Below are 15112 nucleotides of genomic sequence, written 5' to 3'. Positions count from 1 at the left end.
AGAACTGGCATCTGATTTCCTAAGCTAAGGAAGATGAAATGGCTTCAAATGCTGCACAGATTCTAATGGGCCGTATCAGCCACTTACAACAGATCAAGGCTGCACAGGATCAATCACCTTTAAAAGGTATGGATGCCCCCAATATTAGTCATAGGTCACCCAATGGCCTCTCCACAGGTGAGATGGGCCCAACATACCACCAAGTGGCACGTCCTGCCAGAGGAACAGAGCTACCATACTCCTCCCAAAATAAGTTTGGGGTACGGATGCTGAGGTGACACTAGAGACGGGGGTTGCCCCGATACCCAGAGATTCTCTCTCTATTGGAGAAATCAGCTACGCCACCTTCCCTACAGAAGAACCTCGGTTTACCAAGTTAACTCTCTCACACACCTCTAAGTTAACTATTCACCTGATCTATCAGGCTCCAGGCCCACTGCTCTCATTTGAAGAGGATATCTTGCAATTTCTCTCAGCCAATGCCAAACCATCATCCAAGACTATTCTCATGGAGGACCTAAATTTAAAGATGAGGCTGACATCAATGCCCAATCCTTAGCCAGCTCCATCTTGGCGTTAGACTTTATGCAACCTACCCTTAGCCCCACTCAATCCAAAGGCTGTATCTTGGACTGGCAATCTGACATTAATTGCAATATCACAGTCACCTCCAATCTGCCCTGCCCTTGGTCAGATCAAGTAGTCATCTCATTCAATTTAACAGCGATCAATATTCTGCCGACCTTGGCTAGTTCCCTACCCCCTACTCTAACACGGAGCTCCTGCAGCATAACCTTGACATGCATTCTGCCCCTGCTGGGCAAGATCATCTCCTCACGAACACTTGCCATTGACCCTGCCACACCGGTTGATATTTACAACCTAATCATATGAGGGCCATCAATACTGTGGTTCCCCCTTACACATCGCAAAGTCAAACCTTTATCGCATCTTAACTCCTGGCTCACCTTTGACCTCAAAGCCCTTTGTATGAAAAACCGAGAGGGGGGGGGGAACCAACTGGAGGAACAACCCTTCTTGAGTCTAACAAAGTCTCACTTCCTCAGCGAAGGTTTACAAATGGGCGATATTCCTAGCCAAAAGTTCTGCCTACAAGAATTGTCAATGCAAACTCAGGCTCCCAGGAGCTTTTTGCCATTTTACGTGAATTAGAATCTCCCACGCCACCCCCCCCTCCAAACAGCTTCAACAAAGAGAGCATCCAAAATGCCCTGCCAGATAGAATTGCTTCGCTCTAGAAGAAGATACTAGTTTAAAAATAATCCCTCGGGAAATGCACTACTGACCTTGCAGCCTCTGGCCCTCTAGCCTCCTTGCAAACATACCTTTATTCAACTTCAAACCGGTCTCTGAAACTGAGATCAAACAGATCATTAAAGGATCTAAACCATACCAATGCCAAGGGGATGTCTGCCCTGCTGCAGTCAAAGCACTTGCACCCTTCTTCTCTACCATTATTAAGGCCTCGTTCACCACTGGCTCAGTTTCAACCAACCTAAAGGACACGTGGGTCCTCACTTTGCTAAAAAAAGAAAAACTACACTTGACCCGGCCATCCCTACAAACTACCGCCCTATCACCACTGCCCCTTTACTCCTCACGATCCTAGATCATGCAGTTTACCTCCAAATCCAGTCATTTCTTGAATCCAACAACCTCCTCTGTGACAATCTGGCGTCTGACCGGGCCATGGCACTGAATCTGCATTGCTAAATTTAAAAAAACACAGGACGAACCAAAAGACTCTAGGTATCCCTACTACTTGGGCTGGACCTGTCCGCAGTCTGAGTTTGTGGACCACTAAATCCCACGTTAACACCTTATGTCGCCTGGATCTCCTCACTTCTATCTAATAGATCCATGAGAGTATTCTCAGTCACCGCCTCAGTCCCTCAAATTCACCACCTCCTGCGGTGGCCCCAAGGCTCTTGCGTCTCCTCTACCCTGTACAATATCTTCACCAAACCCCTATTCGACCTCTTAGATGACACGGGCATCTCCTATACAAACTATGCGGATGACACAACTCCTCCTGCCCCTCACTGGTAACTACACCTCCGACTCCAACACTCTGCACTCAGTCTACCAAACCATCCAGGCCCGGATGGCCTCCCACCTGCTATGCCTCAATGATGACAAGATTATTTTGATCAATGCACAAATTCTACTCAACAAACTTGACCACAATTACAAATACTTTACCATTGATGGCATCACCATCCCAGTATGGAGTGATGTCAAAACCTTGGGTGTTTAAGAAGGCACCTCCCATTGCTTCATCTGCGGCATACACTACCAGATGTAACAATGCTGCAGACCCTTTTTGTCGACAGACAGCCGCCCCATCATTACCCGGGCTCTCACTGGTTCCAGATTGGACTATTGTAATGCCTTATTTGCAGGCACCTCCACTCGAAATCTCAACAAACTGCAGATCACAGAGAACAGTGCTCTCAGGGCTGCACTGAACATCCCAATATGTGAGCATATATCTGCCACCTGAAGAAGCGTGCACTGTCTACCGATCTGCGAGCGCATTATCTTCAAAACACTGGCCATCACCCATAAATGCCTTGCAAACACTGCCCCCTAGGTAATTGTTGCAAAGGTTTATAAAGGCGGAGTAGGCCGGGCCCACTCATTCGTTTTACCCTCACCAACTTATCATCCGTAGATTCAGACTGAAGAGGCCAGGGGGACTGAGTTTCCTGGCCATTGCCACTAAGAACGGTAACGCTATTCCACAGGATCTCAGATTGGAATAATCTTAATGGACGGTCCGTAAACACGTTAAGACTCTACTGTTCATCCAGGATGCGTCATGCACAAGACTTGTATCCTAAAGACTGCTTGTATTTTTCTGCTGACTGTTTCACTTGATGCTTGACGTATGTAACCAGCCCCTTGATGCCTCTCTGTTTAGAGTGCTTGACAAATGCAAAATAAATAAACACAATGAAGTTCATTTTGGGGTGCCCCAGCTGTAGCTCACCCATTGGATTTGACCACTAGCTTATGATCACAAATTCCACAATAGTGCCAAAGGAAGGGGTTGGATCTTAAGCTAGTGACATTCACAAACAGCCGTATCAGGTGTAAGAAACATAATTAAAAAGGAACCTTTCAGAATTGACCACAATATACATGTGACCCTGATATGAAATCGTGTGTCAGAAACAAAGAATCCATCATAACCATACCCTGTGGTGCCACTTCAAAGGTTTCAGAGGTATAAACCCTTGTCTACTGCAGCGAAATGCATCCTGCATTACAACTTGCCTTGGTCTCCGGTCAAACAGTCCCCTTGCGATTGCACTTAAATGGTGAGATGGCGTGGATATTGATAAACTAAGGTGTATTGACTAAATCGAAGACCACTGCATTAGAACCACTAAAGAATGGTGGGGATGTGCCTCATAGCATTGTTGGTCCTGAAGAAGGCTAGACCATGAGTTATTGGTCACGTGAGCCGAAACTCGAGTTAACCATTAAAGCAATACACTGACTGACTGTTGCATAGTATGTGAAATGGTAACTGGAAATAAATTACCAACTCCATACATAATCTAAAACTATGCAACACACCACAATGATGGTTTGACTGGTCCTTTGGTGGATTTCATTCACATGTTAAGTTTTAAATTAATTAAAACATTGCCCTGTTGTATTATTTTCCCTGTGTATTTGTGTTTGAAGTTTCTTGCACTCAATATATGTATCATATCTTGATTAAGTTTCACAATTTTCTTTTGGGATATTTTCTTTTTGAAAATGTTACTTAAATATGTCACTGTAATATATAAGAATTGTTGGCTATTACAAATGTTCTATACATTTTTACAAACATTTTATCAAAAATGTTTTTTGTTCGGATGTGTGAGACTATGATAATGGTATATTCTTGTCCTCCATTTTATTGAATGTGCCTTTGGGAACTTGTTTTGTAAATACACAATTTGCAGCTCCTCAGCTCTTTCCTCTCTCCCACTTTATCTCATGCCTGGAGAGCAACGACCAGAAACACAGGAGAAAATTGGCTCCTTTGAGAAGGAGCGTGCATAGGCGAATGGCCTGCTGCCCTGTTCACCCTTGCCTTGTCCTCATGCCCAGGCTACAACTGCGCACTGGGTGGGCTTTGAAAATTAGAGTGCAGGCTTGGCCTGGTTGACCCTGCCTCTTTGCTGTAAATGCAATCCCAGTTCGGGTCTCAGCTCTCTCCTTTGCAGGTGGAAAGTTACCAAGGTGAGGTGTTATGTATGCAGTTAATTCACACCATTTGCCTTTTGCGGTCATCCTTCTGCATCTCGAAATGTCATCTCAGTGATAGGTAGTTATTGGACTGCTGTCCCCCGACAGACAACTGGATCTGTTGGAGGTGAACCCGAAAGGAGCACGAGGGGATATTCCCAACTGTACTGTTGATGGGTGTATGGTAAGCACCACACTCGACACCAACACAAGCACGGGAAGGTCCTCTGATATGTGGGAATGGGAGATTGGGGATGCCAGTGATTCTTGAGGACCAGGTGTTAGGGAGAATTCTCATCTATGGCTAATTTCCCTCACCTAGTGAGTCCCCCAGCAGCTTTGCTGGACTTCTGGAGTTTATTTTTGGTGAGAGTGAGAGCTTTTCCCCCACTCTTACCTATGTTTTCTATGTGTTTCTACCTGTTTTTGTGATTGTGGACTCTGAAGTACACCACTTCAGTAGCCCCCTTCTTTTTGTGTGTCACACAGCACCTTCGGTGCCATGGCACGGGGTTGTCTGAGACTTCCCTCGACTCCATTTCTGAGGCGACTACCGTCCCCCAGGAAAGGGTAAAGTTACCATTAACTTTACTTAGTCAATCTACCACAGATCCAGTACACCCCATCTTCCATGGAGTACTGAAAAGGGTTAATTCATATACCTTTTTACCTTTTTATCTGTACCTCCTAGAGCATTGTTTCGCTCTTTTAACATTTAGACTTGGCTGGTGGCAGTGGTATCTACCCTAACTTTTCTACCTCGATTATATTAGATAAACGTGGTACTGTTTTTGGCTATTATATTAGCCTCGAACATAAACCTGCTTGATCAAATCGTCTTTCTTTTGGCCCCGGTTGGGTTTATTCGCCATTTCTTTTTGTTAAAGTCTTTGTGTTTTACTTTGCGCGGCAAACTAGGTTCCCCTTCTTTGTTCACTGTCTTTTGGTGGGCTTCTGCTCAGAAGCCCTCCTCGAGGTGCCTGGGTGTCTAGGTGGGCTGAATGTGAGGGAGGGGTGTAGTCACCCCCTGCACAGGGTATCCTAGGAAACCCAAGTCGCACTTTGTCATGATTGGCCAGGGTAGTTGTCCGGGGTGGACAGCCCACCTGCTGGGTGATTGACAGCCAGGCTGTGTGAGTGGGTTTTTTTCACATAAAAGGCAGGTCTCTTGGGCTAGAAGTCAGAGAGTCACCACTGGAACTACAAGGAACCGAAGAGAAGCGGAGAGAACGACGGCTGCTGCAACTACCCCATCCCGGTGAAGCCCTGCTGCAGTCCTGAGCTATATATTCCCTTCAACGACTTAGAGAAGATCCAGTCCAGAGTCTTCTTCCCTTGAGCTTGTTCGGGGATAACCAGCTCATCTTCTACAGCCAGAGGATCCTCTTCCTTGGTCCAAATCGCTGCACGCTGCTTTAGTGGTCCGGATAGCCACCTGAAGAACCTCTCCTGTTTTTAAGGAGCGCACCTTTTATACCTAATCGCTGCTGCCGGCTTCATCACTGTGTGGTGCAGACTCCCTTCAGACGTCCTCCTTCACAGCGAAGCTCCAGGAATCGTGGGTCTGCGGGAAACCAACAGGAACAACTGCCAGGGCACCAGCTGCACCATTGGAACAAGGTACTGTGTTCTACTTGAGGAAACTGAGTGAATCCCTTTTCTTCATTTCCAAGGCTTGCCCTCGTCTTCCCTCCTTCTTATAACTTTTTCTTCTGAACATTGACAATATCGAAGTACTATTGGCTACGTTGAATCGTGAACTGTCCGATTGTGTGATCTTCTGGCAACTGGCCCCGGTGTCTTTCGACCCTGGCTCCAGCCCTTTGACTTTTGAACTCCTGTCTCTGAGTGTTTCTTGATTCTGCCTGCCTAACCAAAATATTGCCTGTGATTTTTGCCTCCAACTCCCTCTGGGTATCTCAGGTGCTAAGTGTGTTTTTGCCCCGGTAGCATTTCATGTCACGGATACGCGTTTATTTAGTAGACCGAACTGTCAAAAAGTGATTGCAATCGTATTTGCGGTAACGTGTTTTGTTCGTAACACCGGTTCATTCAAACACAGGGTACTTACCTTGAGACTTACTGTACAAAGTGAATTGGTTAGTTGTAGTATATTTAACGTGTGGTTTTTATTTAAGTTTAATAGAAGTGTTGTGCTTATAACGAATGGTTTAAAAATAAATGTACTTCTATTTTTCTTCCTGAAACCTTGAGTCAGTGTTTGCTTGAGTCACAGTAATTGTGGTCCCTTTGTGTAATCTCTGCTACTGCTCATATACTCTTGAGATAAGCCTGGCTGCTGCGCCACTGCTACCACTCTGACACAGTAGTACAGGCTTGTACCAAAGGTAAAACTTGTATTGCCACCTGTAGTCTTAATTGTGTGTAGTGGTCCCTAAGGGCACTGCACAGGATTCTGCCTTACACCAGGCAATAATATCTGCAAATAGGGTGTCACCTCATAGCGTCAATCCCTCTGTGGCAGCTCTGCCCGCAGCCATGCCTGCACGCTGGCCAAATCTCCCCACCCACCACAGTGTTACACGTTCGAAGCACCCACCCACCCACTATTACACCTAATGCACGCGTTTCTAGGAAAACAACCCCCTTGTATTAGTCTTCACTACCCGATTTAAGCAATGCCTTGTTCGATGCCAAAAGGCCAATTTACTGATGATCGTTGACCTCTACAAGAAGCCATGACATTTGATATTCCCAATGCCTCAGACAAGAGAACAGAACGAGCCTGGAGGAGGGCAAGGAAAGGAGAAGAAAGGCATCGTGGTAGGAAAAGAAGATCCAGGTATTAAGAGCAGCTTTCAAAGCTGGCTGCAATGGGCAAATTCACAGGTCTACTGCAGTGGCTGCGTACAAGTGTAAGAAGCGCACTCCGCAAAAGGTATGTGGCGGAATGCTTTACAACTACACCCCATGAGACTCTGCGCAGGGATCTCATGCTCCGCCATTTGCCATGAAGCAAGATTCATTGGGAAGAGGTTGTTGCTGTACACCAAGAAAGAAAAAAAAGGGAAAAGAAAGCACAAAGGAGAAGGAGGAGGAGACAACGTGGAAGCTTCACATTATCAAAGGGGTGCATGCAAGCAAGAGCTCAGGCGAGCCATTGCAACATATATTACTTGATCTGCCGGTCAGTGTTCTCCACGCATACGTGCTGTGCGGGGACTGTGGTCCATTTTTCAGCTTCAATCACCATAGCTTCAGCATCCATCAGACCAAATCCATAGAGATGACTCACTGTTGGAAATGGAAAGATTTTGTGGGTTAGTTTGTGCAACAGAGAACCCCAAAAAGCGGAATCGCCCTCATTCGAACAAAAAAGACTCCAGACACTCGATAAGGGTACATAGTCAACGTTTAATGATTGTCCGTGTTGCCCTTGATTTTTCTTTTTTTTTTTTTAACCATCGTAGCAGTTTATATTTCTAAATGTACCTATTATGATGATTTTCTAGGACATTGTACAAGCGTCTTACAAAAACTGGAATCCAAAGAGGCAGGCACTATGACGGTCCTATTACTCAGCAATGCGCATCTCTTTAACGGACCAAGGTCGGCCCACCTACATTGGGTGAGGTTAGGAAGGATCAGGCTTTAAACATGAAGGCCCATGATCTTCTAATCCAGGAACTTGGCAGCAAACTCGCCACAAATCTAGCAGCATACAATGCTTAATTAGCACTTTGGTGAGGGAGCCAGCCAATCAGATGGCTAGGAATGCAGGGTTGAACCGCCGGTGCAAGCCCGCGTCCCATGCTGCCTTGCTGCCCGACGGCCGGCTCGCCCAGCCGCCATCTTCCCCCTACCCTCTGTCCCCTTATTTTTTTTCACCCTCCCACCCCCATACTTACCTTATTTCAGCGGCGGCAGACACCGCTACTGCAGCCGCTCCTTGCCCTTGCGCAGGCCACCATGGAAAGTGAAAAGGGTCTCCATATGGAGCCCCACCTTCCCTTTCAATGGTGGGCATCTTTGTAAATGATTTTCCTTTGTACAACGGGATGTTGCACACGTCCCGTTGAACAAAGCTAAATACTTTTTTTAGCACTCCGGTTACTGCTGTGGTAGCCTGGGATGCTAATGGCCTTAAGCCCCTGTTCCAAGTGCTGAAACAGGGGGTAACGGCACAGAACCCTCGCTAATGGCCCTTGCTTAGTTTGGGCCGTTAACCTGGGCTGCCAGGCCAGTACCCCCTGTTTCAGCCCTTGGAACGGGTGCTTAACGCAACATTCAATCAAGAATTAACAAATAGAACCTAGTGCTTGACACAAGACAACTGAAAATGTAAGAAACGCTGGAACAGAGGGGTAGACGTGGTGCGGGGGAAGTATACGCATGGGGCAGACTAATTTGTGTACATTCTGTACTTCCTGGTACTACCCTTTCTCTGCCTGGACTATCCACTGAGCAGTGTTTGCAGTGACCCTACCCTAGTCCACGCCGCACCAGCACTCATGCGATCATGTGCCGACAGATAGGAGGCTGGAAGGATTAGTCTGCTTACACGTCTGATGCTTCGCTGATCCAGTCAGGGCCTCTTCTGCAAAATGGAACGAAGCACCCAGATTTTAAGGCTGTGTATAGTCCGTATTAGCAGTGAGGATTACCTGCCCACACCTCTATAGATAAAACAACACTGCCAACTAGCCACATGTCCCGAGGGTAACCTCCATTCAGTGGCGATTTTTTCAGACAACACTTTGCACGCTGAGACTTGTAGATTTGCGTTTCCAATTAGTAAGCAGCCTCAGTGGTCAAAGTGTATGAAAAGAAGTAGTGGAACTATGCTCCCTGCCAGCATGCCCCGCTCCCCACAAACCCCATTGCCACGCCCCCTCCCACGCAAAATACAAGCCCCCAAACAAATGTGCCTGCTGTTTAAGGGACTGTCCAGTGCAGTGCACTGAAGTGCATTTTTCAACTGTTTCCTACACTTTTATTTTTAAAACGAATCCACTCCGGAACGGTTTCTTTTTAAAATAAAAGTATAGGATCAGTAAAACGTAATAAAAAAAAAAGTAGAGGACCACAGCTACCAAGCGCTCTCGCCCACTTCGACCACGGAAAGTCTTTCTGCTAATGAGCCCAGGGTTGGCTGAAGGAGGCTTGTGACAACATTCAGAAACGTTTTTATGGGAGGTCAAAAGGGGCACTTGCCCAGGGCCCCACCTTGGAGGGGGGACCCCACAAAGCTGCCTGATCTGAAGAAGTACGATTCCATTGTTCAACTGTCCTAAAGAGCACACGTCAGGATATTTTATGGGGTGGTCCTGAGGGTCTAAACCCATTGCCTTTCTGTTTTGACAAGTACATTCTGCCTTGATCAATTCATCATGTATTGCTTTCTGTGTTCACTGTGGTATACATAGTTTGTGTGTTCCTTACGGCACAACTCTGTAGCATTCTTTCCTTCCTGTGGGAATTATGTTGATCATGTGCAATAGGCAATGGTAAAATGCATATTGATAAATTGAGTACCACAATGGTTCAGAAGTTAGCTCAGTGTGTGAAGAACCCATTGCAGAGATATGTGTTCATATGCAAAATTAGAATATCAGATTCCAGCAAGGCTGGCTGAGCCTTTCCTATGACTGAAGTTCATAAACCTGCCTGCATATGTACTTGGTTTTGCAGAACAACATCTGCTATTATTAGCAATGTACCTGCACCAGATAGGGGTTGCTATAAAAACGAACGTATCACCCGTATGGTGAAGGTCTAGTTGGTTTGTTCAGATAGGGTGTTGTAAAACCTAAGCAATCGCCTCCAACAATGGCATAAACTGTTAGTCCAAGAGGTGAATAAGCATCCAAATTCAAGACTATGGAACAAAAGCGTTCATACTTTTATCCTGGATTTGCCAGCAGTCGTTACAGTGATCCTGGTCAAATCATCTACTATATCTTACATTGCTGTGCTGTCTTCTGTGAGGTTTGCCTTCTTGCATGCTCCTGGTATCGTTTAGCCCATTACTTCATCTTTCTTCTTATGTAGGCCATTTGGGTGGAAGGGTTGGTAGACAGAAGAGAGCGGACCAGATGTTGCTGGCCTCGCGCAAGCATATTTTAAGGTCTGCTTGTTTGACCCAAAAAAGGTTTGCTTTTTTTTTTTTTTATGAAAGTCGAAGGTTTTATGCACGTTTATAAATGAAAATGTCACAAGCCAATGTTTTGGAAATATTTAAAGCTTTAAAATACAAAAGACAAACCCAGATTAAATCAGTTAAATCACATCGACTGGTATGCTGGTACTTATATACTTCCCTTGATGATGGAGAGGTTGAAGCTATAACCATTCCCATTTTGCATAACATCCTTCTATAATATTTTGTTTAAACATGTCCATGTTTGGTTATGTGATTTGTGTACTTTCCAAGTCTGTTTTTATAAAGTGAGATTGTTTTAGTTCATGGTATGAACTGGAAAAGAAAGTGGTCAAATGCAGAAATTGCAGAGTTGGCACAAATCCCAGCTTCACCCCTTCACCACTTAACCAATGTGTGATCTTGGGCATCTCATTTAATCTTGTATTGCCTAACCTCTCAATGTTGCCACTCCTTAAACCTTTCAAAACTGTCAGCCCTTCAGAGTGATTTCCTTCTCATGGTATGATCTTCATATAAGACATATTCATGGTTTCACTGGCTATAGAGTTGCTTCCACTTAATAGTGAGCATATTTATATCACACACCACAGGCATTTGTTCCTTTGATATCTAATGGCAACACTATTTGAAAACCATATCCCACTTCTAATCTCAGTCTGTCTGGATAGAGGCACCTTCCTGGTAGCTTCTAATCTGCATCCACTATCCATGCTACGGTATGTGTAGCTTTCTTTTCCTTCCAGTTGGTCTCCTCTATCCATGCATGAGCACTTTTGCATTCTGTGAGGCATCTAATGTGAGTTCTCTGTCTATTATGGGTTACATGTACCTTTTCCATACGGTCCTGCATTAATGCTATAGGCTGCATACCATCCTGGATGCTATTGATAATTATTCTGTATGTGCTAGAACAGTAACCTCTTCGTAGACTGCCAATGTTGGTTTTAAACTGCTACTTGTTTATCATTCTGATTAGAGCAAGAATGAAGAGGGTAAGGGAACTTAAAGGGAGTAAACGTGCTTATGCTGCGAGACAGCATATCAACCTATTGGTTGTGAGCGCGATGGGAGGGGGGCGCGACCAATATTCTTGATCCCTTAATTCCTTTGGTTTGGTGGAGGGGGGCCCCAAAGATGTCCGTGCCCAGGGCCCTAAAATTACTTACGATGGCCCTGACAACATTTCACCCGGAGAACCGAACCACGTGTTATGGATGGTGTTGCAATGGCAGGACTTGCCTCAGTTACCAACTTACATTGATTTCTTCAAAGAACATCTCCCGGACCCATAAACTGAAGATCTTCCCCAACTCAATAGCAGGGACGCCAATTCAGACTGAGCTCTTACCCAACATGTGCAACGGAGGACGTGTAAGTGGGCCATTATTAAAAACAAAACCGAAACATCACCACATGTGTGTCATTAGGCAGTACTGTAAATAAAGGATGCTGGTGTTATCCAACTAAATGGTTCTCATGTTATTGATCTCGGGAACGGGGAGCCGGAAGGCTGAGCTAGCAAGTTACACAGGCCTCAGTAGACGGTCTGTCTCGCTGAGTCATCGTGGAAGCGGGCAGCGCCATCACTGCAACAGTAGCCTTGATACCAGTGGCGGAGCCACGGGAGGGCTAGGGGGTGCAGCTGGCCTCCCTGGCTCCCCCCTCGTGCCCAGTGCACCCCCAGTCTCCAGATGGCACCCTGTTATCCGCCCGCGCACCAAAAGCTGCCTCCGCTACTGCTTTGTACAGGAGGCAGCCCATAGCACAGACGAGTTACTTTCGAAACAGGTCATATAATAGAGAGACAATTTCTCAATGAGGACAGACATGTCATGGTGTGGTGCAACAACTGGGAATAAGTTCGAACTACCCAAAACCGAGATTATAATAATTTCAAGCTCCTTATAAGGAGGCCTCCATGACTACTGACATCACCGACCACACGTCACCTACAATAGCCCCGAGTAGTGGGTACCACAATGTCTCCATTTCCTTCACCTGCGGGCATGACCATCAGCAAGGATGTCTCCGGGGACCAGGGGGACTTGTGAGATCAGGCTGCAGGGGTTTTCTCTTTTTATATAGCTCATCGTAGCAGATTCTTCCTGCTGGTAAGTGCTCGGAAAGATGAAAGGCTGAGTCAGCTCTGCCGCTAGATACAAACTTGAAATGTGCAAGCTGCCCCAATGCCGGAGGCAAGCACTTAACGACTGAGCTATCCTCCCAGACGATGATGGCATTCAGGGGGGAGATGCATAGGTATATTCTTGCCTGGTTCCCCGGGGACCTGGGGACTTGCAGAACATGTATGTAAGCGGCTAAGGCTCTCATGAAAACACCAGGAAAAGCGGTGCTGCAAGGGGACATATTGGTTCCAAGTAAAAGGTCACCTCCAACTGAGGTTAAAATCCTCCTAGATAGGACTGCATGCAGCTGAAACAAGCACTGACAAAGCCAACAGTACTGGTTGTCGCCTGGGCATTTCGCATTCCTTTGCATCAAGCTACCCGGGCACTTACGTCATCTGCCTGCCATTGCCAAGGGCGTGCTAGCCTTCACCAATTATTACCATGATCTGCGGTGGTAACCTATGGGGGGTTTGGAGGGTTATTGCAATCAGAGCCAGGTACAGCTCCCAGATCCCAGGTCACCACCATACTATTGCTATCCAATAGCCATGCCAAGGCTGTGGCCAGTCAGCAGAGGAGTGACAAGTTCTTTACTTCCCATTTAGCATGGGCAGTCAGAATCTTTATTCGGAGCAAAAGCCCCATTATAGTGACATAATAATATTAAGACACACATTCATTATTCAATCATTTAAAATAATACATTCCATAAAACGTAATTCATAACATAAACAACGTTGGTAATAATTTCACTACACCGTACATTATGGCGGACAAAGTAAAATGTTCTACGGTATGAAGACAAAAAAAAAGAAAACCTAAAAAAATAAATCAATAACCCGGTTTCTAGGAATATTCTGAAAAGATAGATTTTGAACATTAGCTTTTTTTCTTTGGTATAATGCTCGTGCCAAATGAAGTACTTGCAAATAAATGCAAATAACGAAAAGAGCAAAAACGCTCTACGTGCCTACAACCAAACATTAAGCCATGGATAAGGATGGACCATCCTAATTTAGGTTCGGCAAGCACAAATTAAATATATCTTCATGTCGTTATTCCTCGGTACAGCCATTACATTACAGATCATGTGATTCAGCCAGAGTAGTACATATCCCAATTTTATCAACATCTTTATCACAAAGCTTTGCTAGACCTTAGCAAGGAACGTCCATATGCCGTTTGGGTGGGCGAGATTGGCGCCATCGCTACATACGTATCTTCACAGTCACTGACCCAAGTTAATTGCCTCAACCAGTACAGCTCCTTTGGCGGTTGCCGCTGTTTCCATTTTCGAAAGATATGGTGCTTTTCTACCGCATATCCAATATTTAAAAAGGATCTCAAGCCCCGCTCAGGGATCCCAGGCCACACCCCAAATAACAGACTCCTCCCTAATGGTATCTTTATGACAACATTCAGTCACACAGAAATGAGAACACACATTTCCCTCTGACTTGCTGTATCATTGAGGTAAAACCTTGTTGAGCGCCAAACGAGCAAAACAAGCACGTGAGATCAACACCCCATGATGGCAAATGAGCATGAATGCGCCATATTCCCTCAAGCCCAACTAGGAACGTGGTGTCAGGCGCCATTATGTTAGATTATCTTGGATTTGTATAGCACCTCCTATGTCTACTGTGGCCAAGCCAAAACGTTTTGGGGTGTTATTTATTAATAAAAGGGATACTGGTAATAAAAGCTCGACTATTTATACCTTTAGAAATGGGGCGTTTCCAGGAAATACAAAGTTTTCAGCCAATAACCAAGTGGGTCTCCTGTGAATGATGTACCAAGAATTTACATTCCAAGATGATCTCCTGCATTTTGCTTGTGAAGTGTGGCATGAATGGAGACGATACACTTAGTACATCATTAAGCTCCACCCAGGGTCCTTTTTCAAGGTCACTACTAAAAGCGGCCATCTTGGCCTGGAAGACACTACAGGCAACACACAGACATGCCTGTGAAACTCTCCCGCAAATTTGGTGAAAATACGTCCAGTGGTTTGGGCTGTAGGCGTGAGCAAATCATTGTTCCATTGAGTCTATGGGAAAAACACACATTTTGACGCCATCCCCGCACTCTCCCTTGACAAAACCTCACCAAACTTCTCAGGATCAATCTAACGGGGCCATATACATTTTATTTACAAGGTTTTGCGAGGATTCATTGAGGAGGGGGGGCGAAGTTGTTCCCATAAACGAAATGCAAAAAAATTTGCACACGACTACAGCTCAAACTGCTGGACGGATTTTCCCCCACAAAAGCGTGCTTTTATAAATTTGGTGTAAATCCGTCCAGTGTTTCTTTTTTAAAATGACCACAAAGTAGGGCAAAAAAAATTAGTGATATCTGGGTTCGGTCCGTGGACTATCTTCCCTATTCAGTCCGTGAACGGGCCCCTGATTTGTCCAGGGGCCGACGTGAGGTCCGCGGACATCGGACGCATCCGCTGATAGGTCAATAAAAAACATGAGGTGCGTCAGATTTTTGGAAATGCCCGCCATGTTGGATTCAGGAACAGCGATCATTGTCTGTGAACATTGCAGTAAAAACATTAAAAAACAGAACATTGCACTTGTCA

The 15112-nt window shown here is 45.4% G+C and overlaps 1 protein-coding gene across 3 annotated transcripts in view; it reads right to left on the bottom strand.

Moving 5' to 3' along the window:
- The window catches only part of PCSK5 (proprotein convertase subtilisin/kexin type 5), a 1619480-nt gene that overhangs the window by 673017 nt on the left and 931351 nt on the right, over positions 1 to 15112 (bottom strand). For all 3 annotated transcript variants that reach the window (XM_069625842.1, XM_069625844.1, XM_069625843.1), the window contains exon 11: positions 7407 to 7524. In XM_069625842.1, the coding sequence (XP_069481943.1) occupies positions 7407 to 7524 (118 nt within the window). The remainder of the gene's footprint in view (positions 1 to 7406; positions 7525 to 15112) is intronic.

This window comes from Ambystoma mexicanum, chromosome 6p (assembly GCF_040938575.1).
Source record: "Ambystoma mexicanum isolate Mex_15411 chromosome 6p, UKY_AmexF1_1, whole genome shotgun sequence".
In the NCBI taxonomy this organism is placed as follows: domain Eukaryota; kingdom Metazoa; phylum Chordata; class Amphibia; order Caudata; family Ambystomatidae; genus Ambystoma; species Ambystoma mexicanum.
Note: the sequence above shows the minus strand (reverse complement) of the source record. Positions and strands in the feature narration are given on the sequence as shown.